The 26,148-nt window shown below is 42.3% G+C and overlaps 1 protein-coding gene across 2 annotated transcripts; it reads right to left on the bottom strand.

Annotated features, from left to right (window-relative positions):
- LOC109996950 (signal transducer and activator of transcription 5B-like) lies at positions 1-25,322 on the bottom strand. 2 transcript variants are annotated; one of them, XR_010664920.1, is made up of 20 exons: positions 25,141-25,322; positions 22,095-22,229; positions 19,830-19,986; positions 18,643-18,732; positions 17,041-17,218; positions 14,253-14,383; positions 13,815-13,966; positions 13,494-13,649; positions 11,861-12,040; positions 11,105-11,192; positions 8,879-9,001; positions 8,690-8,782; positions 6,695-6,901; positions 6,465-6,559; positions 4,300-4,442; positions 4,001-4,156; positions 3,757-3,808; positions 2,117-2,221; positions 1,817-1,916; positions 758-893 (listed from the first exon to the last, which is right to left on the bottom strand). XR_010664920.1 is itself a non-coding variant. In XM_020651293.3 (19 exons), exons 2-19 carry the CDS (start codon positions 22,220-22,222, stop codon positions 770-772), a joined length of 2,358 nt encoding a protein of 785 aa, XP_020506949.2. In that variant the 5' UTR covers positions 22,223-22,229; positions 25,141-25,321; the 3' UTR covers positions 1-769. The 2 variants fall into 2 exon arrangements, 1 of the variants encoding a protein (XP_020506949.2); XM_020651293.3 differs by lacking the exon at positions 1,817-1,916 and having other exon boundaries at positions 1-893; positions 25,141-25,321.
- Positions 25,323-26,148: the final 826 nt, after the last annotated feature.

Below are 26,148 nucleotides of genomic sequence, written 5' to 3' on the forward strand. Positions count from 1 at the left end.
TGAAGTTTGAACTCAGAACACACAGAGCATTTGTTTTATTTATAACAACGCAGATTTAATCCTGTTCTGTAGCCACATCTAAGCTTTTTTTTTTCTTAATACAGAGCAATAATAAAACCAATGTGCCTGACTGGAAGACAAGAGTGTTGTTTAATGGTTGCCTCTCTCGTTGTACTTTCTCTCAGTCAGTCTGTATAACAACCATGTCCTCAAAGCAGCTGACTCAAATACTGTTTGTCTTCACAGTGGCTAATGTTCAGTAAAACATACATGATCTCATTTGAGGATGTAGCAGAAACTAATAACATCACATGACAAATATTCACTGTAATACAAGGGGATTCAGGTTGTTGACATTCAGCTGCAATAACTGACGTTGTAACTGTGTGGACGGAAATCTTTTTTTTTTAAAAACATTGAAAACAAAGCTTGTGTGTCTTCTGTGCATTTTTATACAAAAGTCTCCCAGTTCCAGCTGAATGCTCTTTAGGCACGTTTGAATAAGGGTTTACATAAAACATAACATCAAAATCACTTCCGGGACACATACATAGGCAAGAAGAGGGCTATTAAAAAACCAGACCTGTATCTCCCAGAGCTCCTGTAGGAAGCTAAAACTGAGGCGGAATAGAGACTCCTGAAGTGCATCATGCTAAGGTCGCAGATAAATGACGGGACATCTTGCTGTGGGGACAGTCCAGTAGGGATTTCAGGTGTGTGTTTGTGTCCGGACCTGAAGGTTTGCAGCAGGTTTTTATTTTTTTCGGGTTCAGGACTGCTGACTGCTCCACTGGTTGGCCATCGGCCGGCGGAGCAGCTCCTCGACGTGGCGTGCCACGTCCATGGTGTCGTCCAGGTCAAAGTCTCCGTCTGCGTCCAGCATCGTGTCAGGTCTGAGGGGGACAACAACAGAGCGGGAAGGTTAGAAAGATCATGAGAACACACAACATTCATAACATCTCGGACATGCACAAAACAACTTAGGCTCCCCCTTAATATTCAAAAATTTCAAAAAGTTGATAGGACCCTGAATTTACAACTAAGGACTTAAGTCAAATCTTTTTGCCGTGTCATTGTACATACAGAAATGCAAGAGGAATAACATGGTAGGGCTGTGTCTACAGAATTCAATACACCCAGAGGATTTTCCTGAGCAGGAATACAGAGCGGAGGAAATACGGCGTGTAGAGAAGCAAGAGACCGCTGCAGCAGAGGGTGAAGCAACACCAGTCAGTGAGGAGAGAGAGGAAGAAGAGCCAGCCTCGAGTGCTGGTATATCCTGTAGAGAATGTCATCGGAGTGGCCTTGGCTTGCAACAAGCCTAGGGCATTCTGAGTGTTGAAGTGTTTTAGCCCTTTGGGCAGAAGGGAATGACGAAGCCCTTTTCCTGGAGTTTTGCTGGCTATGTAGCATCAGTTTCAAAAAGTGTTTCACCTTTCTACTGCACAGATGATCGTGTTTTATTAAAGTCTATCTTCCCCCGTGACAAATGTCTTCCTGAAGATTGTTACATAATGTTACATAGTCCACCTTAAAGTTAAAGGGGCAATATGTAACTGACACCTAGTGTTTAAAATGGGTACTGCAGTCAAAATTCTTAACATTGTAGAGAGCTGTCTCCCCCCGCCCCCTCCTTCCTAGAGTCGATGTGCACGCAGGTTTCCATGCCGCGGAAGCTTCAGTGTTTAGCCAGCTCTGCATCCGTCTTGAAACCTTTCTGTGTTCTAACCACATTTCTGCTCGTGGAGCTTATTAGAAAAATGCTGAGGCTTTTTAGGTCGAGTAGAATCAGTTAAGTCTAAACCAGTTTGCTTGCCTGCTTCATCCCTGCAACACCTGTTTGTTTGCCGTTTGCCTGGAAACCTGAGGGGCGTCCAAAATGGCCGTGTGGGGATGCCTTAGAATCACCTACTTATCTGGTTAAAACAAAAACAGATCATCCGGAACGGAATCTAAACGGACGACATACTGGCTGCTGCGTTGTCAGAGAAGCCAACACTTCAACAAAGCATGTCTCCTTAATGTCTGATGATATAGTAATGTCATTTTGTGATTTCATTTAGTATATATCTTACATATTGATTCGTTAATAAATGAAATAAAGGAGAGTACTTACATAGGAAAGACACTAAAGTTGTTGGGGTGGCTGACAGAGGGAGACGCTGTCTGGTCCATGAATGCAGGCGTTCCTCCACTGGGTTCAGGGTTCTGGATTGTGAATCTACAAAGAGACACGAGCCTCACTTTACTTCAGCAGTTAATATGATGTCTGCTACAGCTCTACCGACTGGACACATCTGATAATAACTTGTATATGGAGAATACTCATGTCTATATGGCTGGTGATGTTAAAAACAATCAATTCCTTCATTGAATGCCAGGTGAGCTTACCAGTTAACTCTTACTGGTGAAACTGGACACTGGCCGTTTATCATGGTACATGGTATTTACCAAGAACATCTCTGGTCACTGTATATGCACTTCTACAACTCTGATTACTTTATTGTATTGACACCTCTACCATCTGGATTATATTCTAGATATTTCTTCTTCTAATGTAGTGCGCTCAAGCGGCCACACTTCCAGTGTTGAAAACTGAAGCAGATGCGGAAGTGCCAAAAAACTGCAGTTCTTCAAGTGTCCACTTGAGGCTGGCTGCAGATGCACCCAAAGTCACATACACACCCATTCAAAAAAAAGACAGTTTTTTTACAGCAGAAATTAACATGTTTACAGCCTGGTTCAAAAAACAAAATAGGACTGATTAGTTTTTGTCTTCATCGGCACACACTGTAATGGGGGTGATTCAGAAAAAAGATTTAATCTGTTTTGATTTTAAGCAGGATACGAGTTATTCTTAGTTATGTGCGTGTCTGACCTAATATCGGGCAGGTGGGCGAACACAAGAATTTACCTTATTGACACTGTAACCGTTCTGATATGACATAGCACTGTATGGGAGCTAAAATGCTGTTTTGATGTGGGGAAGACAATGTGGAAGAAAAAGGAAAACATTGCTGTTCCTCGAGTGTCCACTACTTATCTGCTCTGATTTGATCAAGCCTAAGAGTTATTCATAAATGTATTTAATTATAGGTGTGGCTGATTTGACTGAAACATGGACACGTTGTTGCAGTTAGCCAGGAAGCTTAATGCCTGCCTCAGCTCCACCTCTTCGCCCATTTCTAGATTGATAGAAAGTTAGTGTGAGATATCATTTCCAATATGGCGCCCACCATCATAAGGCTTCAAAACGCTGCTTTTAGAAACTAATGGGTGATGTCACTGCGACTACGTCCATATTTTATACAGTGTATGGCTGTAACTGAGGTGTTGTATGGCCAAATTCACCATCCATTGTTGTTAATGATTTGTAAGTTTCTCTTTAAATGTACGATTGAACACAGTGACATGATGACAGCATGTGAGCCTTGAATCATCAGTGTGGCTGCTGCTGTGTCATTATAGTGAATTCATCCCAGAGTCCTGTTATTACATCAAAATAATCAAACAGTGTGACAGACCCAGATATTTAAAAATGACTAAAGGTTGAATTATATACTAGACAGTGCAGAATAAGACATCTGCCTACTACATTAGTGAATTATTTCCCTTTTTTTTTTTAGTTTCACTGCCCTTTTTCTGGTTTTCTGAACAAATTTAACTTTAGCGCCTTCTTTTTTTTCCAGCTCTGTGCATCTGAAATGATTTAAGTTTTCTTTAGCAGCTTAAAAAAAACACAAAAGAACAACTTACTCTGGCACAACTTGTTTGATCTGTGGTTTTACGTATCCATCCACTGCTTTAGCTGCAAGAAAGACGAGCAGCATTAAAAGAATACACCTCAGAGTTATTTTAATGATAGTCTTACCTTTGCAATGGATTCAGACGCCTGCAATGACTTCACAGAGTAGTGTAAATACAGAGTTAAGAAACCATCTCTGAGGAGAAACATCTGATTTTTAGACGAGGCAGTAAAGCCTTGAATACAAACACGTACAGAGTGGAGGGGTGTAGTACTTGGCGAAGACCTCGTCCTTGGGCCGGTCGGGGTACAGAAACAGAAGGTGGTTCAGGTCGCTGATGCGGTCTGCCAGGGAGCGAATGGAGAAGTCCTTGGTTGTATAAGGCAACAGATTCCAGACCAGCCTCTCACCTTTCCAAGAGACAGGAAGAACCAACAGTTACATTCACCGTACTGATACACTCGTTCAGAGAATCACACTTATAAAACAAAGAGCTGAACTGATTCAGCTTTCAGAATCGCTCTCCTTAAGAGCACTGTCTGCAGTTTGATACCTGGTTTGTTGGGGTTCTCAGCCACCCAGGCGATGGTGATGCCTCCGATTTCTGAGTCGCTGAACCGCAGCAGGAAGGTGCCGTTGGGTTTGGACAGCAGCATGTCCTGTGCCTGCTGCTTGTTAACGAAACCCAAGATGGCCCTGCACACAAACACCATCGTCAGTCAGTGCATCTTCTTTGTCACAGTGCCATGGCTGAGTCACCAAAACTTGAGTTGAGTCTTGAGTCCCGACTGCTCAAATCTGAATTGAGTCACCAAAGATGAATCAGAGTAAATCCAAGTTGAGTCCCCATTGTTTGAGTCCTAGTCCAAGATGAGTCCAAGTCCTTAAAGGTGCACTGTGGAGTTTTGGTGGTGAAATTTTAAAGTGGGAGAAGTGAAACAATTCTATGCTATATTTTCTGAACTAAATACACAAACTTTACTCAAAGGAAAAAAGGGTCATTGGAACACTGTTTGGAGCGGAAAAGCGACCAGGAGAGTTTCAGTCTCGCTGTTGAGGACCTCCCCCTTATAACTTCTCACGTAGCATTTTATCTTCAAACAGTGCTCCAGGGAACAAATGTTCCTCTGAGGACAGTTTGTGTAGAGTTATGAACATACCACAGAAACTGTACACTTCTCCAACTTTTACATTTCTCTACCAAAACTCCATAGTGCAGTCTAACAAATCTAAGATGGGCTTCAGTTTAGTTGATTTGATGATGGAAAATGCTTCTTAGCTGAGCTTTATCTTTCCGTCAGTCCTCCGTATTAGAGGTTGTGATAACATTCAAACTTAAAGCCAAATTATCATTTCATTACAATTAAGTGAAGCAGTTGCAAGCCATCAGCTGTTTTTTTTTATCCTGTTTTATTGATGTATGAATGTCTCCTTCAACTATCTATAAATGATTAGAGAAGCTGTTTACAGGAACTGATAGATGTCGACCCCCCACTCCAAGCTCAATAAATCATCAGGGCCCTACACAAACAATAACACAGTCTTTAACCCCTATAGTCTATAGGGGAGCGCACACACAAGCAAAAAGCAATGGAGCATGTTGCTAGGTGACCGAAACAATAGTCAGGAAAATAACTACTTTTTGGATGCACAGTATGTTTGTATCCGTCCACTATTCAGTAGAAAGCCTTGACCTTTCTTCTGCTGAGGAGGAGGAGACGAGCAGCACAGGAGGAGAAGGGGGTGTTCATGAAATCCTCCGGGCTCGACAGGACTTTAGGCTCGCCCAGGAGCTGCAGCTCTGTAACGAACGCTTCACAAGCACGACACACATTTCTGCTGCTGTTTTAAACACACCTGGTACGCCCAAACTGTCGGACGTTTCTTTTCAATCTAGAGATTTCTCTCAGATAGGTAGGTCTGTAAACCAGATCTCAGGAGAGTGGGACATCTTTTGTTTTGATCGGATCTCCCCTCCTATTGGACGTGCGGGGGGTGACGTCACAGAGCGCTGCGCCCATTTTTTTTTAAACGGCAAGCGAAACCTTGCGCAGATACGCTCAACACAACGACAATGAATGGGTTTGACAGCGGCATGAATCGCCCACCGCGTCCTATCGGAAAGGCCCTTAAGTCCGAGTCATCGGTGCTCGAGTCACAGTCAAGTCTCCGGTCCTTAAAATAAGAACTCAGGTTTGAGTCCTAGACTTGAGTACTACAACACTGCTCTTTAATATCATGCTAACATCAGGAGTTTTTAACTTGTGCTTTTTTGTTATATGCAATACATGAACCCACTCTTCAAAGCTGAAAAAAAACACAGGACTTCATGTTGTCACAAAGAAACCCACAGCGCCCTAGAAACAATTCTTCTACTTTATGTTTGAGTTATCTAGACCCTTTATTTTCAGAGCGGAAGATGTGAATCAGACCGTTTCCTTTTCTGTCTTATCTGTTAGGTGCTCATCAAGGTTGCAGAGTTTCCCCTAAGATCTTGACGAGAGTTTACAAAAGTCAGAGAGCTTTTTACACTTCCCTGTGACCTTCTTTCTCCACCGCACGATGAAATGAAACTCATCTGAACCAGCCACTGACGACTGAATATTTTCTCTTCACTTTTATTTTCAATAGCTGCAGCTTCACCTTCCTGCATCAAGTGTTTGCTGTTGTCTAAATTGACATAATTAAATGAGTTCCAGTGGAAAAACAAGTCATTACCCATCATTCCAATGAGGCTTGAGATGTTTCTTCATGAGCTCCACGACGCCATCAAACCACTGCCAGAAGGTGAAGTTGCGTCCAGGTAAGCTCTCCTGTAAAATATCAACACGTTTAATATGTTCAGTATGTGCACATGCACACAGGCAGTTTTCTTATTTATTGATCTGTGTATGTGTGTGCGTGTGTGTGTGTGTGTGTGTTTCTGAGCGTGAGACAGCAGGCCTCACCCGGTTAAACTGGGCCCAGGATATAGGCATGTTGCGGTATTCCTCAGGGTTGTTGCCGCTGCTTGTGAAAGCCTTCTGTGCCAGGAACACCAGGTTATCCTCCGACAGGCCACGCCCGCTGTGCATCTCGGCCTTGTACTTCATGTCGAGGGCCTCGCACAGCTGCGGCCACAGCACCTTGTCTGGCACGATGAACGGCACCCTGCCCTGTGAAGAGGAGACGTGTAGAAAACATGAGATAAAAAGCAACGCTATGCATTTCAAAACCAGATCATCTATTCATTATTAGGCCTCTAATTGTTTGATTAATGCCAGATATGGTGAGATGCAACATTTGAAGATCGTATCAAAACATAAAAACAGTCCTTTGAGCCGTAATAAGCATAAAAAAATATGTTCAGTATAACAAATGAAAACACAGCCAGGCAGCAGACATTCAGCAATCACTCATCTGTTGTTATCTTTGTCGTTTCACATTTTAAACGAATCCCATAAAAACAACAATTTTTCCTTTTCTAATGACCACTGCAAAGATTATTTGATCAATCAATGGTTGATTGAGGGATTATTAATTAGCAACACTTTCAATAATCCCACAACAATTTCAATCCTGTTAAAGACCGTCTGGTTCTGGTATCCTCTCCTGAATATAAGCAGGACGCAGAGATTAGTTTTCTTGGATTGTTTTCATACTAGGTGTAATGACGAAATGAGCTGAAACATAAAGTCTTAAAGGTATAACAAAGATTCATGCAAACTAACACAGAAGTTTATTGTGGTGTTGAACAGAAATAAAAGGCTTGCACTGAGGATGTTGCGTCAGGTATTAATCAGCACTGCACTGCTTTAAGGCCCTGACACACACCAAGCAGACAGTAAAGAACTAGTGGTGACGAAGGACTCCTGTGGCGTCGCCTCTTGTCTTGGCCAAAGAGTTGCACTAGAACACACCACAAAGACTACAGCCGACAGCCAACCACTACGTACGTTCTGCGCATGTGTGAGAGGAAATAACTCTCCATGTCAGCAGGCAGCTAGTCCGTTGTTATGATACAAGAAGACCATTTTCACACCGCTGTCGGTCATCACTTGTATTATTGGTAGTCTACTAATCGAGAATAATGTCTGATAAAAGTTGAAAATGGCGCTGGCGTTGTCAGCCCTTGGTCTTTTAGTGGAAAAAGAAAAGAAGAGGCGGAGGAGACAAATAAGGAGAAACCACACTAATGGGTGAAAACATGGATACTACAGTGGCATGCTCAAGGGGCTTTCCTGAACCTGTGAGGAGAGCTGGAGATAAATGAAACCTCCAAACAGCCAATCAGAGAGATCCTTTCACCAACCTCGCCGATTCGAATCGGCCAAAAAAGAGCAGACAGGAAGAAACGGAGCCGGATACACCGCAAAAACTAGGGCGACAACTGCTCAGCGACAGTCCAACTAGTACCGGCGGCCGTTGATCTCCTGTCTGTCAGGGCCTTTAGAGGTATAAAACATTGGATTTGTCTACCCACTAGAGACAGAGAAACACCTCTCGTGGAATGGCACCGCACTCCAAAAGTGCACAGGACGACCAGCTGCCTGATATGCCTCTCTAAACACGCCCACAATCCAGTGGGACAATAGCTGCTTGGAGAGAGCTCAAACTCTCTTATAACCACAGGCAGCTGTGTTTCATCAGGCAATCAAGCCTTCATTAAAACCAAGCCTTTGGGATTTGCCAACTACTTTCTAATTGATTTATTTCCAAATTTACATCTAAAGGTCTTTTTGGATGGTAGAATTGTTTTTATAGTTCTAGGAACTGCTGGAACCCGCCCCCTTTTTTAGTGATTCCGCAACGCAGGAACTATGATCTATTTTAGTTTAGTAGAACCCCGTTTAGAGGAACATTTTTAGCTCTTGCTTCAGAGCAGGTTCTCTTCCAGCACCATGGTGTGGTGAATGCAGACAGACAAAAAAAAAAGTCCCCTTGGTGCATCAAAGTCAACCCACCGGCTCAGCGAAGGCGTTGTCCCACAGGACTGTAGCTGTAGCATTGTTGTCCTGACTGCCGTGAACGATGACCACCACAGGTAGAGATAAAGTCTGCAGGATACACACAGCAGCACAAGAACAGAAGTCATTCAAGTAAACCATTACCAGAAGCGTGAAAATCACAGATTTAATATCTGATGTGATTACTTTGACGTGGAAGACCAGCTCGTTTCCCCCGACGCTGAACTGCGACTCAAACAGAACTGTGAACTTCTCCTCCGTCACCGACTCTGCACCGCGGCGGTCTGAACGCTTGATCCGCTTCAGTGACTGCAGAAAAAAAAAAGAAACACAACAAAGACTTAAGGACACGACATGTGAGCAGAGACAGGACACACTGCCCATGTTTTATTTCTGTACAGTGCAGCTGAGTGTTGGAATATGCTGTAGACAAATCATGTGACCAGTATGTGTGTAGCTGCCATGACTGTGGCTGCTGTTAGAAAAAAAAACCACTCAGGAATCTGTTTCATATTTGTGATGAAGGGCTTTGTGTAATCAGTTCACAGCTGCATTTAATCATCACAAACAAGTTGCATTAGCAAATATTTTCATACTGACCCTTATAGGATGCATATGTATATATATATAAAAAAAACAATTATAGTGATTTCACACTGGCAGAAAACTCCTGAAAAACTCCAGGAGGAGCTGCATGTGTGAACGCAAACAGACACATTTTTCACTCAGACTTCACTCGGAGTTTCTCCTGCCGGACCCCTACTATTTTTTCCGCAGCAAGTCCGAGTGAGCTGATGTGAGAACGCAGCGGGATATTCTCCAGAGAATTCACCTCGAGCCAATAGGAGGGCGAGTGACTTTTAAATACTGAGACTGCTGAATGGTGCATAGAGTGTCTGCACACGACCACTACGACCTCAGTGCAAGTTATTAAACCGCTGCATTATGTTTTCTGTTCTTCAGTACGTTGTTCTCCGCTCTTTTGTTGATAGTGTGATTCCATTTAACTACACATAGCATTGATATAAAGGCAAATATTCGTATAGGGCCCCGACCCCCCCTCCTGTCTGACAGAAATGGTCTGCCGCTGTGAGGAGCATAATGTGAACAGACAGGTCAGGAGAATATCCGGAGCAGTCCTCCTGAAGTTATCTAGATATTTTCAGGAATGCATATGTGAAAACGGCTTTACTGACAGAATTGCTAAGCCTCCTATTCATTTTGATGATATAAAAATTCAATGTATTTCAAATCTAGAATCAAAATCACCACCCCGCTGCTGGATACATTCATGATTTCAAATATGTCTTAAAAACCTGACTATACAGATTGTGAAATGATGGATGTGTGTGGTGGTGTAAGAGAGGGTTGTAAAAAAGGGAAGGCGGGGGTTTCCTAAGCTGTCATATACCTTCCTCTTTTCATGAGATTTGTCACTGTGGTGCGGCTCAAGCTGTCTACTACAATCATCACGCTTTCGTAATGTAGAGCCTCGAATATGATATGTAGATAATTGATATCAGCCAATGCGTGGGTACACTTTATAAATCATAAACAAAAAACTCCTGAAGACACATCCAGGGGTGTGTCCAGAGGGGTGGCATGGGCCCCCTTGAAATCTGATCAGCCACCCCAGAATCCAAATCTATCATTGGCTATTTGTCTAAGCAGAGGCAGGACTTAAATAAGAATCCAATATTTTGTCTGTTTTCAACAGGCTTATCTTAATAAGTTCAGTTGTTAATAATTACTTTGCTCTTTTGATTAAAATTCCCAAGAAAAACCTCGGACACAGTCCAACTTCCAATGGATTTAATTGCCAATAAATTTATTTTTACAAGTTAGAGTTTGCATGCAATTTTCTAAGTACTAAATACTCAATTATGACTTTTGACATACATTTCTGTTTTTCAGTCCATAAAGAATCAAGCTAAAAAGAATTATATGTTGCCAAATTGTTTTATTAATATATCATGAGTGGGCTGGGGAGAAAGGTAAAACAAAAGTTGAATTTATTTGCGTGCGTGTGCCCACAAACGTCATGCCATGACGGTACTGACTGCTTAAGTCAGTACCCCAGGTGGGCACCCCGGTTTAAAAAGTCTGGACACATCTGCAAGCTGTTCTGTCAGTGTGGCTGCTTTGGACAGTAGTAACACCTCCTCTTGTGTGAATTGGCAGAAGGCAGTACATGCTGAGGACAGTAAGTGGAATAGAGGAAAATACTCTAATTCTCTGCTGCCCATACTGCCTGGGAGAGCTCAAACAGGATGTCATGTTGTTATGCTTACTGAACTGCTGAGCTCTTATCACACAAACAAGAGCAGGCCATAGTGGTGGTTAACACTTGATGATCAGTAATGTGTCATTCTCAGCTCCTGAAAGATAAAAAAGAAATCCTTCAGATCTTACCATGTTTCTGAAGTGAGCGCTGAGGGTGCCTGTGGCCTGGTGATACTCCATCACACAGTTGTTGTTGAGGATCTCTCCACTGCTTTCACTATGAGGGACAAAAACAGATACGATGATGATTAATAACTACTTGAATATGCCGACGAAACTGACGATTTCTATTGTGTTCAGCAAAGTCCATAACCTGCAGTTTCTGTGCAGCTGTGGTGCTTTTAGTAACATGCCCTTTGTGTAGTTTGCTCTCCTACAGGCTACAGTACAGTAGTTGAGCTCTATTGTGGACTATTGTGAAAGTTGTGTAGAGAACCACTTCCCTCATATCTTGCTGGCCACTTGTTGACTTTTAGTCTTTCATTTAAACCAGCGCTCTACAAACTGTCTTCACTGAACTGAATACCACCGTTTGCATTAAATGCATCATAATGACAGAGAACAGATGGTATAAAGTTGTGATGCTAGCCTTGCCAGCGTTGCTATGTGTCTCAGCACAGCTTGCAATACACAATGAATGGGAGTTAATTTTTGCTTCAATTTCTTCATGTCGTGTGCAGTGTGTGATGGTGAGGGCTGCACTCAGTGTTTTACACTGGTAGGTAACACCAGTATGTAGGATACAATCAAAAGTGCGTCTGATAGATACAGCAGATTTTACAGAACTTATTGTTATTTTAATATCAAAGCAGAGGCTCAAATTCCTGATTACTAATGACGAGTGCAAAAAAAATGGCTGATTATGAGTCTGCCTGCATTCCTCACCTGTGTGTGCTCTCATTCTTCAGCAGAGCTTTGGCCTGCTGCTCGCTGACGATCACAGCCTTAACCTGAGGTGGGTTCATGTGGACGTTGAGCTTCCCGCCCACCAGAAGGCGCACTGTGGCTGCGAACTTGGTCTGGGTCTTTAACACTTGAGGCGGCTGCTTTTCAATGATGAAGGTACTGAAAAGAGAAGAGAAGACGGCAACACGATGGCCGGTCAAGTATTTTATCTCAAGAGGATCTGAGTTTTATCTCACAAGAGGATCTGAGTGGAAATTGATGGTTAACCACAAGCTCGGTGTTTGATGATGTAGATTCGACTTTATTGTCCCATATGGGAAATTCTTCTTCACAGCACTGTACAGATTTGACAGAAATCAACAAATAGTGACAGCACAGAGAAAAACAACAGTATACATGCACACAATACTAAAGCCCGACCGATTTATCGGCGAACTGATAATATCAGTGACTATCGGTATCAGATAATTTGATCACAGATATGCGGTGATATTACTACATTTCATTTGAGTGTCATTGTATTAAACTTGCAGTTCTCTTTAACCAGCAGAATGTGTGCTGTATGGATTACAACAAGCACTATCACCCTCCTTCATGCGGTGATGCACGAACATGCAAATAGTTATTTTCTTGTTGAGTGACCATCTTGTCTTCATTATAAATCTTTTCCCCAAGTGTTTGATAACTGCAGTTGAGGGATAAATAAATGTGTAAATCTATATCTATCTATCTCTCTCTGCAGATCCAACATAGATCTAAGAAAGATATCGGCCAGTAATCAGTATTGGATTTTTTTTCTCCCCAAAATTATTGATATCAGGTATCGGCACCAAATATTTCACATCAGTCGGGCCCTACACATTAAACACACAAAAAACACACGGCTAATGTGTTGTTCCTTTTTACATCTGTTTTGTAATCGGTGTGTCATGATGGATGTCGATCTTGCTGGCTGCAAACTAATCTACCTAAGGGTACAAATAAAGTCACCCGAACCTGAACCTGATTCCTACTGTTAAGGCCAGTAATGGCTTCAGGGATCAGGCTTTTCTGCACCCTCGCCCAGATAGCAGAAGCGGGAGGTGCTGACTTAGTGGGTGTTGTTATGTCCTGTTCTATTGTGGTCGCAACACGTGTGATGGCTAAACTGTTCAATGCTGTGCGGTTTGGTGTGGAGAGAGCAACTATTTTGGCAGCCATGTTGGTAAAGCGTGTAAGTTTGAGCTGATTTAGTGACTGTGAGCATTACACGAAAAGCACTCAAATCCAAAAACTAGTAAAGGCAAAGTGGATTTAATCCCTCTCATTGTCAATGCACCCTGACAAATACAAATTAAAAAAAAAAAAAAAGAATTTCAAATGAAGCCTTGTGTCTGTTTGTGTTGCTGCCTGTTGAGGTTGAATCTAAGCTGGACCAGGTTATGTCACATGCAGAGTGAACATGCAGAGAAGAGTGAAACTGAAGCCTCACTTTATTCAGTTATTGTGCAATGGGATACTGGTATTATTCTGTGGTTTAGACGTGCAAGTACACTGCACACTGAGTCTCCGATAAGTGTTTCACAATCAGCACAGAAATGTGAACAAGTACAGAAAAAACCATGCTTCTTACCTAGTGACCAAGGCGGAGATGATATCAGTGATGTCAGCGTTGAGTTTGCTCAGCAGTTCTTCCATGGGGCCCGGCAGAGGAAGCTGCTGGGTTAGATGTTCACAGCGTCGGATCTGCTGTCGGTTCTGCCAAATCAGGTCAGCCAGCTTCTCGCACCTGGTGGAGAGAGAGAGAGGGGGTGGATAGAGGACAAAGTGAGACTGTGTTGAGGACATCTACAGATGAATAAAGTTCTATCACAGACAAAATCATAAATTAGCGAGTTTGCAAAAAAAAAAAAAAGTATCATGCAGGCTAAAATAATTCAAATATCATAAATACCAGGACTGGAGGACATCCAGCGCCCCCTCATGAGGACCCCCGTTCCCAGCCAGCTGCTGCCTCCTCTTCCATTGGATGAGCTCCTCATCGAGGATCAGAGTCTGCTGCTTCCTCAGCAAGGCCAGAGTCTTCTGGTGTTGTTCTGACAGATCCTGCAAACACACCAACAGCCCAACCCTCAGAAACATTTTCAAATGCGAGACTTGAGTAACACGTGGTGATATAGCAAACGATCATATCATGATACATTATTCTACATTTGTCATCATCATAAAACCTACAGTTAGCAGTGATAAAAGCTTTTGATTTTGGCCTCGTCTTGTGTGATTGTGTGATTGTGTGATTGTGTGTGTGTGTGTGTGTGTGTGTGTGTGTGTGTGTGTGTGTGTGTGTGTGTGTGTGTGTGTGTGTGTGTGTGTGTGTGTCATGTCTTCATACAAGCCTGTATTTCTGTAGTGTGCTGGCCTCTCTGGTGAGCCAGGCCTCCACAGTGGCCCTCTTGCTCTGCAGGGTGGTCTCCCGCTGGGTGCGCTCAGCAGGAGGCAGAGAGGAAAGGCTGCTCAGCTGGGCTGTTAGCACAGGACGCAGGAGAGAGAGAGAGAGAGAGAAAGAGAAAGAGAGAGAGAAAGAGAGAGAAAGAGAGACAGGACTTCTTTAGAATGTGATTTCTGCAAGCAGTGCTGAAACTCAGCTCTGACGTCATTACGCCGAAGCTGTGTGATACTGGTGTCCAAGTGTGGGACTTTTTACATTGCTTTACAGCTTTGTGGATGCATGAGAAGCACGCCCTGTAAACAAGACACACACTCAGGCCCTGTTTACGCCTGGCATCAACATCCATCCTGGGTAATAAGATAACAAGTGGATAGCACATTTACACATTGCAAAAACAATTCTTGACAATTACCAATGCATCTCCCTGACCACTTGACAAAACGGGATAAGAGGGTAAACCTGGGCGATAAAGCCTAAAGTCAGAGTTTCTGTGTCACCAAGCTGGCTCTGTTTGAACCTGACTAGATCACCATGGTTACCGCTGTTGCCTCACAGCAAGGAGGTTCCTATAAACCCTGTCGGACAGGGGCTCCCTGGACTGTTTGCCCTTACCTCCCGCCCAATAGCAGGTGGGATTGTCAGTTTAACGTGGCTGCTTTTACAAGGAATACCCAGATAATTCTATGTATTATCACATATTTAATAAATTACGTTACTTCTGTGTAAGAGGCTAGCTGACCGTATTAATGGAACATGCACTTGAGCTTGTATAGCTCTTTTCTAGTCTTCTGACAACTCCAAGAGCTTTTACACCGCATGTCACACCTACACATTCACACACTGATGGCAGAGGCTTCTATGTAAAGTGACCATCAGAAGTAACTAATCCCATTCATACACATGTATGCGCGGCTGATGAAGCAGCAGGAGCAACTTCAGGTTAAGTGTCTTGCCCGAAGAAACCTGGACATGTGACTGCAGGAGCTGGGGATCGAACCCCGACCGTCCAGTTGAGAGATAACAACCACTGAGCAACTGCCTAAATCATATGTATCGTTGTTCAAGTTTAAGAGTAGTACTGTGTGTGTTTGTAATAGAAATAAACAAATAGCTCAGACGGTTTATCTAACAATGAAAACCAAACTATTAATAATAACTTTTCTGCAGTGTCCCTCTCCTTCCGTGCAGCAGTGAGCTGTTTCACAGTAATAACTCTCATTATTTCAGTTTGACAGAAGCAGACAGTCGGTGATTGCTGATTTATGTGGCGGAGGAAGAACCAAATGGCGCACTTAATGGCCCCTCTTATGTGAGCACGCACACAGCCTGAAGCAGAAAGCCTGAACTAACATGTTCATGAACAGCTTCGTCGTACCTGATGTCTCTTATCAGATTTTACTGGAGCTCACTCCAAGAGATGCCTCGGTATGTTGAGCTCGCTTCGTGGTACACCCCTCTCGGCCAGAATGATGTTGAGTGACGGACGATTTGGGAGCGTCCCTGTTGTTTCTGATTAACTGCTCAATATTTCTCATTTCATCCCATTCAAATGCAAATGTAGCTGAGGCATTATCAAGGGGTATGTAAGGTCAAATCACGGCCCGTATTGATGAGGTGAGAGAGTGCTTTTTATTTTTCAATATCCTGAACATGGAGAGAGCACATGGAGGCGGACGAGAGATGTGACCCAAGAGGAGTTCATCACAGTTTAGAATAGTGCAGCTGTTAATATAACACAGATCTTATGAGAAGTTTAGAGCCACAGAAAGTGTCATTGAGCCTGGATGTCACACGATGTGCAAAGTTCAGGAATGAATAAATGCCATTTCTTTTAGTATTCCATCTTGTTGATGTTTATTTGTCCCATTTGAGAAGATTCTTCTCTCTTTGGCTGGACTTTGGTGAATGGAGGATTTTTGTCACTCTCCACCTCTGCCTAGTGTCTGACAGTGAAGAGGTTCTCTGAATATTTGTAACTATGCTTGAGCATGGTACAGGGCAAATGGGCCTCATGTGAGTGCGCCCCAAAAGTGCAGATGGGAGTGTGCCGGGTGGCTGAGACAGGCAACGGGGAGCCAGGTTATGGAGGGCTTTATAGGTGATAATTAACAGTTTGAAGTGGATAAGCTGGGGGGTGGGGAGCCAGAGGTGGTAACGGGTTTCGAGAGTGTGTGAGAAGACAAGCGGCAGAATTCTGCATATTAATTATTATAAGTGTGTATGATTTTCCTCTGTTGACTGAGGTGTGGCTGATCTCCTTGCCGTTTAAATTTCTGTATACTGTAGAGGATTCTGTCTGTTAAGGTGGTTCAAAAGGTTTTTAATGTTGCCATCCGATATGCCAACATTTACTGTGCAAACTTCACAAATAAAGGTGTATGTGCCTTGTCAGTTTGGGCAAACCCAAACCAGTTCCATATTACTGAGATCAACTTCATTTCAAGGAGTAACTCTTCAGTTTTTTTTGTTTTTTTTCCCCCCCAGTCGTCCCTCCCACTTCAATGTGAATCCCTCCCTATGATTGGTTGAACTCTGTGTCAGTAGGAGGCACAAAATGGACTAGCAAATAGTGTCATGTGGCTGAGAAAAAAATCTTTGTATGCATCAGGGTACTATCAAAGAACTGCGTGTGTGTGTGTGTGTGTGTGTGTGTGTGTGTGTGTGTGTGTGTGTGTGTGTGTGTGTGTGTGTGTGTGTGTGTGTGTGTGTGTGTGTGTGTCTTCGTCCTCACCCTGGATGCGCAGGCTCTCCTGGTACTGGATGATGAAGTACTCCTGGCTGTGCTGCAGTTTCCTCATTTCATTCTCAGTTTCCTGTGTGGCCAGACGGAGCTCCTCAAAGGTCTGGTTGATCTGCTGGTGGCGCTGTGACAGGCTGTCCATGGCCTGCCCACCACTCCCACAGCTGGCCTGCACACAAAACATGCAAAAGGATCCAGATGTTGCTTTTATGCTTCTTTGTTTTTTTTTTCTTTCTATGTATAACAGTGACACATTATGTATTGTTGTGAGATAATTACTACCAGCTTTGTTACTTAGCTCTTCCTTTGATGTAGATTTCAATCCTGTATTCAAATTAAACGAGTATGCACACACACATCTAAACTAAATAAGACAGACAACAATAAAACTGAGAAATTGAAGTGATTGAACTCTGCAGGGATCTAATGTCCTCACCATCAGAAACTGTTTTCTAAAGAACCCTATGCAAAACTTCTTTGACGTGATGAATCACACCGTTTCCTCTCGGCTTCATTTGAATCAAACACATCAAACTACCGGGGGGGACAAAAACAAACCCATTGTAAATATGAATAGATGAAGCCTGAGTGACATCACCCAACTATTACTACATACTTCCTTGCTTGAAATGCTAACTTTAAGTCAATCCAACGTCAGGATGAGAGCTGGAGCTGAGTTGGGTTTTATAAGCCTCTTGACAAACCTTATTGTGAATAACGCTTATCCTTAAAAAAAGATGAATAATCAACAAGTTAACCACCTGATCGAGGCATGAGCGAATCAGACGTATTTGGTTTTTGAACCAGGCTGTAAACATGTTTACTTTTGCTGTAAAAACTGGCGTTTTTGGATGGGTGTTAAGCCGTTTTCACATATGCACTCCGGATAATATCTATATATTTACAGGAGGACTTCTCCAGAGATTCTCCCGACCTAGCCGTTCACATATGCTCCTCACAGCGGCAGACTTTCCTTGTCAGAGGGGAGGGGGCTCGGGGGATTTCCCGAGGTAAGACGTGACGTAAATAAACAACGCGGAAGTAGCGGCCGAAGAAACAGAGTCCGCTACACGATGTTATAATGAGAATATTTGCCTTTATATCAATGCTATGTGTAAACCAATGGAATGACAACATCCACAGAAGAGCGGAGAACAACATACTGTCGAACGGAAAACATAATGCAGCCGTTTAATTACGTGCACGGAGATCGTAGTGGTCACGTGCAGACACTTTATGCAGTCACTGTATATAAACGCCATTCTCTTTCTATTCTCTGTCTCTATACGTCAGCTCTGTGATTGACCAGGGTGCAACCCCGCCTCTCGCCCAATGACAGCTGGGATCAGTTTCAGCGCCTCCACGACCCAGAACGGGAAAAGCGGTAAAGATAATGGATGGATAGATTAATTGAATGTCCACTGATATCGTTAATTTACTATCCTATAATGCAGTGCTTCAACAGCATGTTATCTCGTCCTGTGTTCTGCTACATGACAGTGAACATGGCGCCCTGCTGTGTGCCGGACGTTTCATTTTATTCAACTTGAATTGTTTTGCTTTGAGACAGAGAAACACTCCTTTATAACTTACATTCGTAGCTTCCTGAACCAGCCTCTGCTCCGAGTGCAGGATGTGCTTTATGCATCTCACCAGCTCCAAAGGACATCGATCATAGGTGCTCTGCAGAGATTTCACACAGACAAAAATGAAAGAGGTCACTTTTTGGCACATTAAGCAGAATTACAGTCATTTCCTGTAGACATACCCTTTACCTCTTGCATAACTCTCACATTAACCACTGACACAAAAAAAAATCAGCTTTTTATTGACTAGTCTTCGGTCAGGAATACTTCCCCAAAAGTAGGTTAGATTAGAGTATGCACTCACAGGGACACCACCCAATCATTCATAAAGGGAAAAAGTTAAATCCAATACCATATTAACAATTATGCCAATGTCAGAGCTCTTTCTGTTCAACTAACTGCAATGGCTCTGCTCATATTGACTTTTTTTAAAGCTGTTTTGCACACATGCACTCAAATTTCTAGAAACTTTAGGACAGTCTGCCCCTGACCTCAGGAAGCAGAAAAGCTCCTGCTATAATGACCTACTGTAATATGCTTTTACATCAACACAGAGGTAATTGGATGTTTTCACAGCCTAACTATGGATAACACGTATCGTTCATCAAAACGGATGCATTATTAAAAAAAAAATGTTTTTTGAAGCAGGCTGTAAACATGTTGTTTCTACTGAAACAACAGGCTTTTTTGGCTGTGGTGTGTATGTGACTTCCGGGGCTCATGAAGCCAGCCTCAAGCGGACCCTCAAAGAACTGCAGGATTTTGCACTTCCGCATTGGCTTCATTTTTCAACACCAGATGTTGCCGCTTGAAATTTCCCTGCGACTGCAAACTGAGCACGTGGGGAGGGGGGCCTTAAAGAGACAGCAACTAAAAATGAACCGTTTCAGGCAGAGGCTGAAATGAGGGAAGTTACTGTCGCTATTATCAGATAAATAAGGAGGTTTTTTGAGCTACACATCTCACAAGGCAACTCAATAGGTGTCCCATACTGACATGATTATTGGTGAAAGTGAGTATAATAGATCTCCTTTAAACATTACAATGGAGATCTGTTACGCATTTGTGTTATTCAATTGTAACACAATACAATATAAAGTCATCAGTAGTCAACCATTGGACAGAATACACGAGTGAGTGTAAGAGAGAAACACCTTTATATCAAAGGAAAGGTAAGTATTAGTTGGCTGGTACCTTGAGCTGGTTAGCATAGTGACCCAGTTTGATCTTGAGCAGGAAGCCGTCCTCTCCCCCCTGAAGCGTGGCTTTCTTCTGCAGCTCGGTCACCAGGTTGTCCAGCAGACGCTTGGCTTTGGCCTCCTCTGCCGGGTTGTCCAACTCCACTGAATCCCTGTAAATGGCATTAACACAAATCTAGATTATCAACCAATGCAAAGAAAATGTAAAACTCACTTTCGCTCAAACGTCTAGCTGTTGATTGAGTTTTTTTTAATTGACTCATTAAGGTAGGATTTCTTATAAAAGGGTTTCCCATGAAAATCCTCGGCTGTGTGTGTTGGCCCTGCAAGTCTAATCCCTCATTATGAACGTATATATTTAAATATCTCTCAATAGTGCTGCTGACACCAATCCAACCAAACGACGGAGTGGAATCAGTCCATTCATGAGGTCCACTCATGATCAGTGGATTGCCCCACTTGCATCTGTTTCCCTCTCCCAATATATGTTTGTTGACTGTTTTCATCAGCAGTATGACAAGGATGCACAAGAAACGCAGCTCATGTTTTGGCAGTTTTAACCCTCAGACTTGGACCTTTGCTAGACTGTCATCCCCCCACTCTCTCCTCCCGCCAATTTGTCTCTCTTCAGCTGTTGGATCCATTAAAAAAAAGTTTGTTCACAAAAAGGGAGGGAAACCAGGCACTCCAAAGAAAATTCTTTGCTATAATGGCTCAATCATCTAAAAAGGCAGCATGTATCGACCACAGAGGTCTTCATCAGGGCTGACAAACAAACATTTGTGGTGTGGCCACACCTATATGTCAACGACGACCAATGAGAATCAGTCACATTAACCAAAGAAAGAGAAGAAAGATGGAAGTCTTCAACCTTTTCGTAGAAGACTTTATATCATAGTTTGTATCCCAATGTGCTCCAGACTGGTGCATCATTCATCTTTATAGTGTACTAAATTCTCTACTGGAGGGGGGAAGGGGGGTCATGTTCTTGTTTACCCCTAGAGTGTCTCAGTTATTGCTCAACAAGGCTTGCTAAACCCTGTTGGAAACCCTGTTCTTGGCTCTTGTAAGGCTGGCACTCGACATAATGGTGCCGCACAGCATAAACATGGTTAGAATTTCGATGCCCTCCTCCCACGTGGCCTCACAGCCACAGAGGTGGACTGCGATAGAGATAATAGTCGCAACTACAAAATACAGGATGACATGGTTATAGGTTAAGTGTAGATCCAGAGTTCAGAAGATATAAGGTAACTGACAGAGTGATAGAATCTGGAAACAGAATCAAAAAGAAGCTTTTTAAATCCATCAAACGGATGCTTTATGGATATCCTGGTTTGAATGACGATTTGGATTTTGTCAGGCCTTCTGTTGCTGATTTCCTCTTTCTCACAGACCTATAAAGGCAATTGTATCTTTGTGTTTTTTAGGTATTTATTGTATTGTTGACATGTGTATTAATGTCCACGTTCATTTGGTGCTGATTAGTTTTCAACTTGCTTAAACTTCAAATTCCTCTGGTTTGACTGCTTTTGGCTGTAGTTGACAGAGGTGTGGCCAAACCACAATAGTCGATTGGTAAGCCTTGTTGTAGACTTTTGCTGCATTCAGGTGCTCCTCAGATGGTCCCTGTTTCCGAGTTGGGAAGTCGTTCTTCCGACTTCAGTGTGTTCACGTAATTTTAGTTCGGAAAGTTTGAATGTTAAAACAACAACAACAAACAGTGTGGAAGAAGAAGACGTGTGAATGTCTCTGTTACAAGTCATGTTTGAGTAAAGAGTTGATGTGCAATACGCGAGTTTATCAAAAGTATCTTAACATTAACAAAACATATTTTGCCCCCCATGTCATGACGCATATGACTTCACCTTGGCAAGTCGGGAACCTACTTCTTTCCCGAGTTGATTCAAGTTGTTCGGACTTGAGCAGGTGTTCATGAGCATTTTTACAACGTGGAAACTGGTTTTTCGAATGTGTCTGACACCACATGATCAAACAATTTCACCTGTCTCTTATTCCTTTGACTGCCAACGATTGGCTGTAGTTATTATAGGTGAGGCCAAACCACAAATGTTTGCAAGCCCTGATGAAGACCTGTATGGTTGAAACTTGTTGGCTATTTTATGATTTAGCTATTGTAAGAAAGGCCATTTAAGCATTTCCTTCCTCAGTTTGACATTGTTTTCATGCTTGGGCTGCCTGGTAGACACCGACATTGAGACTTCAGAGTTCTAATGAAGAGCGAGGTTCTATTGCATACCAGAGCTGGCTCTCAATCCACTGGCTCAGGTAGTGTCGCACCTCGATGGGGAAGTGCTGGCCGTACAACGCCTGCATCTGGTGCAGCGCCTCACCCTGCAGCTGCTGGGCCTGGATCCACATTGCCATGGTGCTCCTGTGGCAGCAGAAAGATGGCAACAGTCTTTAAATTAATGCTACATGTAATTGGACATTTTCAAAGTATCAACAAAATGATCATAAAAGAATACACAGACAAGCAGCGAACATGATGAAGCAGGTTCATTACACCAGTCAGTCGAGCGTTATGAATGTCATCGCCCAGTCCCAACCTTAAAAAAAAACCTGGTGAGGTGTTCAGCGTAAGTTACCATGGTGATCTACCCTCGTAAGATGTGAACCAGTTTCGTAGACATGAAAAGCCAGAGTTAAATGTACAAAATGTAGAATCTTTTTAGAATGTTTAGAGAGCGGCCATGACCGACACAACAGTTTATCGTTGCCATAGAAACACTAGATGTAACGTCAAACACCGCACAGCTACTGAAAGCTACTGTGCTGTTAAATACTGTGTTGCCCTGAAGTGGCCTCGCTGACCTTTCAAGCATTCTTAACAGAAAATACAATTAGTGGTGGCTGTGCTACAGAAAGAGCTGAAACTAGCTAAACCAACAACTTTGAGCTGGCTGTTCCACTAGTCCTCCCCCAGCTGATGTTCAGTCACAGGAAAATGAAATGAATGAAATGGGACTTGGACTGAACAAGCAGCAACAGGAAATCAGAGATGGCTGGGCCAAAATGAGAGAGACCTCGCTCCATCACAGGAACCTCGATCAAGATATTGTTCCGTGCTCTGGGCGGACGGAACACGAAACGAGAGGAGCAATCTGTGTTTACATCAGCCATGCTTGGTTTGAAGAGTTGGATGCGGCAATGGCAACCACAATAATTTCTGTTTCAGCAATAGTATGTTCCGAAAAATGTTCAGAGGTCCAGCAGCTGATATCAGCAGCAGACGTCTGTGATTGTAAATGGACATAAAACTGGACAATCAAAAACAGTAATGGACTTTAAATTAGCCCTTGATATAGGAAGCAGGGAGTTTCAACAACAAAAAAAAGTTCTATTTGAAGAATAGGTGCATAATAAGGTAAACCCTTTGAGACCGACACAAGGTTCTTGATAAGAGTGATCTACAGAGGCTAAACTTTAAAATCGACACTTATTGCACTAAAATGGAGCTTCCCCTTTCATTAGCTGTCAGGAGTACGTCACTTCCTACTTAAATTATGGCCATCAGAATACTGTGCAAGTCTCCGAATTCAGAAGGATGGTTCTCAAGAATGTCTGTTTAACTCAAACAGGCATTCAGTTACGGCAAGTGCAAAGAACTCTCTCCAATTAGAAAGGAAGGACAGTTTACAAATAGGTCGGTCATTGCAGAGAGTGAGGGGGTTAAAGCTGGGCTTTTCTCAAAATGTCAGGTATAGAGCAAACGTAGAGCAGGTATACATACATAGAACATACATAGAACAGACATAGAACAGACATAGAACAGGCATAGAACAGGCATAGAACAGGCATAGAACAGACATAGAAAGGACATAGAACAGACATAGAACAGACATAGAACAGGCATAGAACAGGCATAGAAAGGACATAGAACAGACATAGAACAGACATAGAACAGGCATAGAAAGGACATAGAACAGGCATAGAACATGCATAGAACAGGCATAGAAAGGACATAGAACAGACAGAACAGACATAAAACAGACATAGAACAGACATCGAACAGGCAGAACAGGCATAGAACAGACAGAACAGGCATAGAACAGACAGAACAGACAGAACAGGCATAGAACAGACATAGAACATGCATAGAACAGCAATAGAACAGGCAGAGAGCAGACATAGAACAGACATAGAACAGCAATAGAACAGACATAGAGCAGACATAGAACAGACATAGAGCAGACATAGAGCAGACATAGAACAGACATAGAACAGACATAGAACAGACATAGAGCAAACATCACTCAGATCAGGCAGTTCATTTAGTGGTGCCGGTTATGATGGCTAAAGCAGAGAAGGACGATATCTTCAGCCCATGTTTGAAATTAGATTGTTTTCTCACTGTGTGAGAAAAAGGCCGCCTGTTTTTTTCCCCTGCTCATCAGGTATTTTTGGTTTTAACTATTATGGTTCCTTTTATCGTGGAGCTGCAAAACTGGAAACCTGAATGTGAATTTAAAAAATGTAAATAATGATTTTCTCAAAAAAACACAACATAGCAGAATGCGTGGACTCTTGACTACACTCACACATTGTGAAAATACAAATTATTTTGAGATGTCTTTTGTTAAAGTAGTTTGGGTACTTTAACTTTCACTTGTATTGGGAGTGATAGGCTATTTGACCAGGAGTATCTCAACTTTAACTCAATTATTGAAGCTGTATACTTTGTGCATCACTGCAAATTGGTGCATGTGGGGCTTAAAATCTGCAAACTTGAAAAAAATAAAATAAAAAGAAATGTTCGACTCAACAGAAAGACAAGTTTGCGTTAGTTCAGTGATAAGAAAGTGTGCAAGCAAATGACACAATGACACATGACTTTCATTTAGACAAAGTATGCAATGTAGTCACTCAGTAAGAAAAGAGAGACATGTAACAGTAGTGTTGTATTTGTTACACAGTCGTTTGTGTGCAGGTCGTTTTCAGGCTAAACGAGAAAAGCGGAACACGTTCAGTCTGCAGCTTTCTCTTTCGACAACTTGGAGAAATAGCTTCGCTTGCTTTACATTGACATATGCTCCATGGGACACAGAGGGTTTTTTTTTTTAAGCAGCAAACTTGCAAATGGCGAAGTGTGAGCGGCGACGAACAGATGCAACGCTACACATGTGGACTGTGAAGGTTATGAATTATTACATGTTGGACTGTGATGAGACGGTGCAACATCAGCTAGCTAGCGAAGGTTAAGGTTAAAGCAGGCTAGCACAGATCGACCAAAACTTCACTTTTGTCAGCCACAAGTAGTAAACAGCTCGTTTACGATGACTTACCTTTAAAAAGACTGCAGTGAATCATACAGAAACCCCATGAACGAGCGGAGGACGGCACGCAAACACACACACACAACTTTTACACCTTACACAGGTTAGTAATCCTACATGTCACATCGCAAACAACTTTAACGCCTTCTGGTTTTTGGTAAAGCAGCTGTTGTTGTTCAGCATCAAGCTACTAATGAACTACAAAACACAGCTACCGGTTATGAATTTCAAAATAAAACAATACATTATAATCACTGTTGTTTGTAAACAAACGAAGACTAATATCGCGTTGTTGGCTGACCGTAAATAATACATAATACATCAATTAATTTGCTTAAGGGACATATTTTCATTTTTCGCTCAATAAAAGTGGAATTGTAACAACAGTCATCACAGCGTTTTTTCAATTTTGTAAAAGACACTGGGCATTTCCGGTCTTATTCATGATAACTTCCGCTAGCTTGCTAGCTCTCGTATTTCCGCTAACAGCCCCACCTCTGATGATGAATCACAATGCTGGAAGCAACAGTTTAAAAACATGTAGCCTACACATTTAGAAACAACACTTCACCTGTTTTTGCTCCTAATGCATGGAAATAAGTGCATGATTAGCTATGAGCAGATCAATAAATAGGATATATACTTAACAACAAGATCTTATTGTTTTGGAGTCATTTTAAGACAGAAACATGAAATTCCTTGATAACAATATCTGATTTTAACATTGAGTAATAATATATAGGCTACATAAGTGTTGGTTTGCTGGATCCCATCCAGTGTTGAATCTTAAAGATGTGTTACAAGTAAATATTGATTAAATAAAGTTATCATAAAAAGGAAAGTATAAGCTTTAATGTTGTTTTATTGAAGATAAATCCCAACAGTCTTGGCGACTTTTCTATTTTTCAGTCCCTCTAATGAAGTACATCTTCATTTCATTTTTGACTTGGTGGATGTTGGATGTCTCTTTTAGGTCTGTCTACATTTATGGATTAAGGACAACAAAGTGGAAGTTTA

The sequence above is a fragment of the Labrus bergylta genome, chromosome 21 (assembly GCF_963930695.1).
Source record: "Labrus bergylta chromosome 21, fLabBer1.1, whole genome shotgun sequence".
Classification (NCBI taxonomy): domain Eukaryota; kingdom Metazoa; phylum Chordata; class Actinopteri; order Labriformes; family Labridae; genus Labrus; species Labrus bergylta.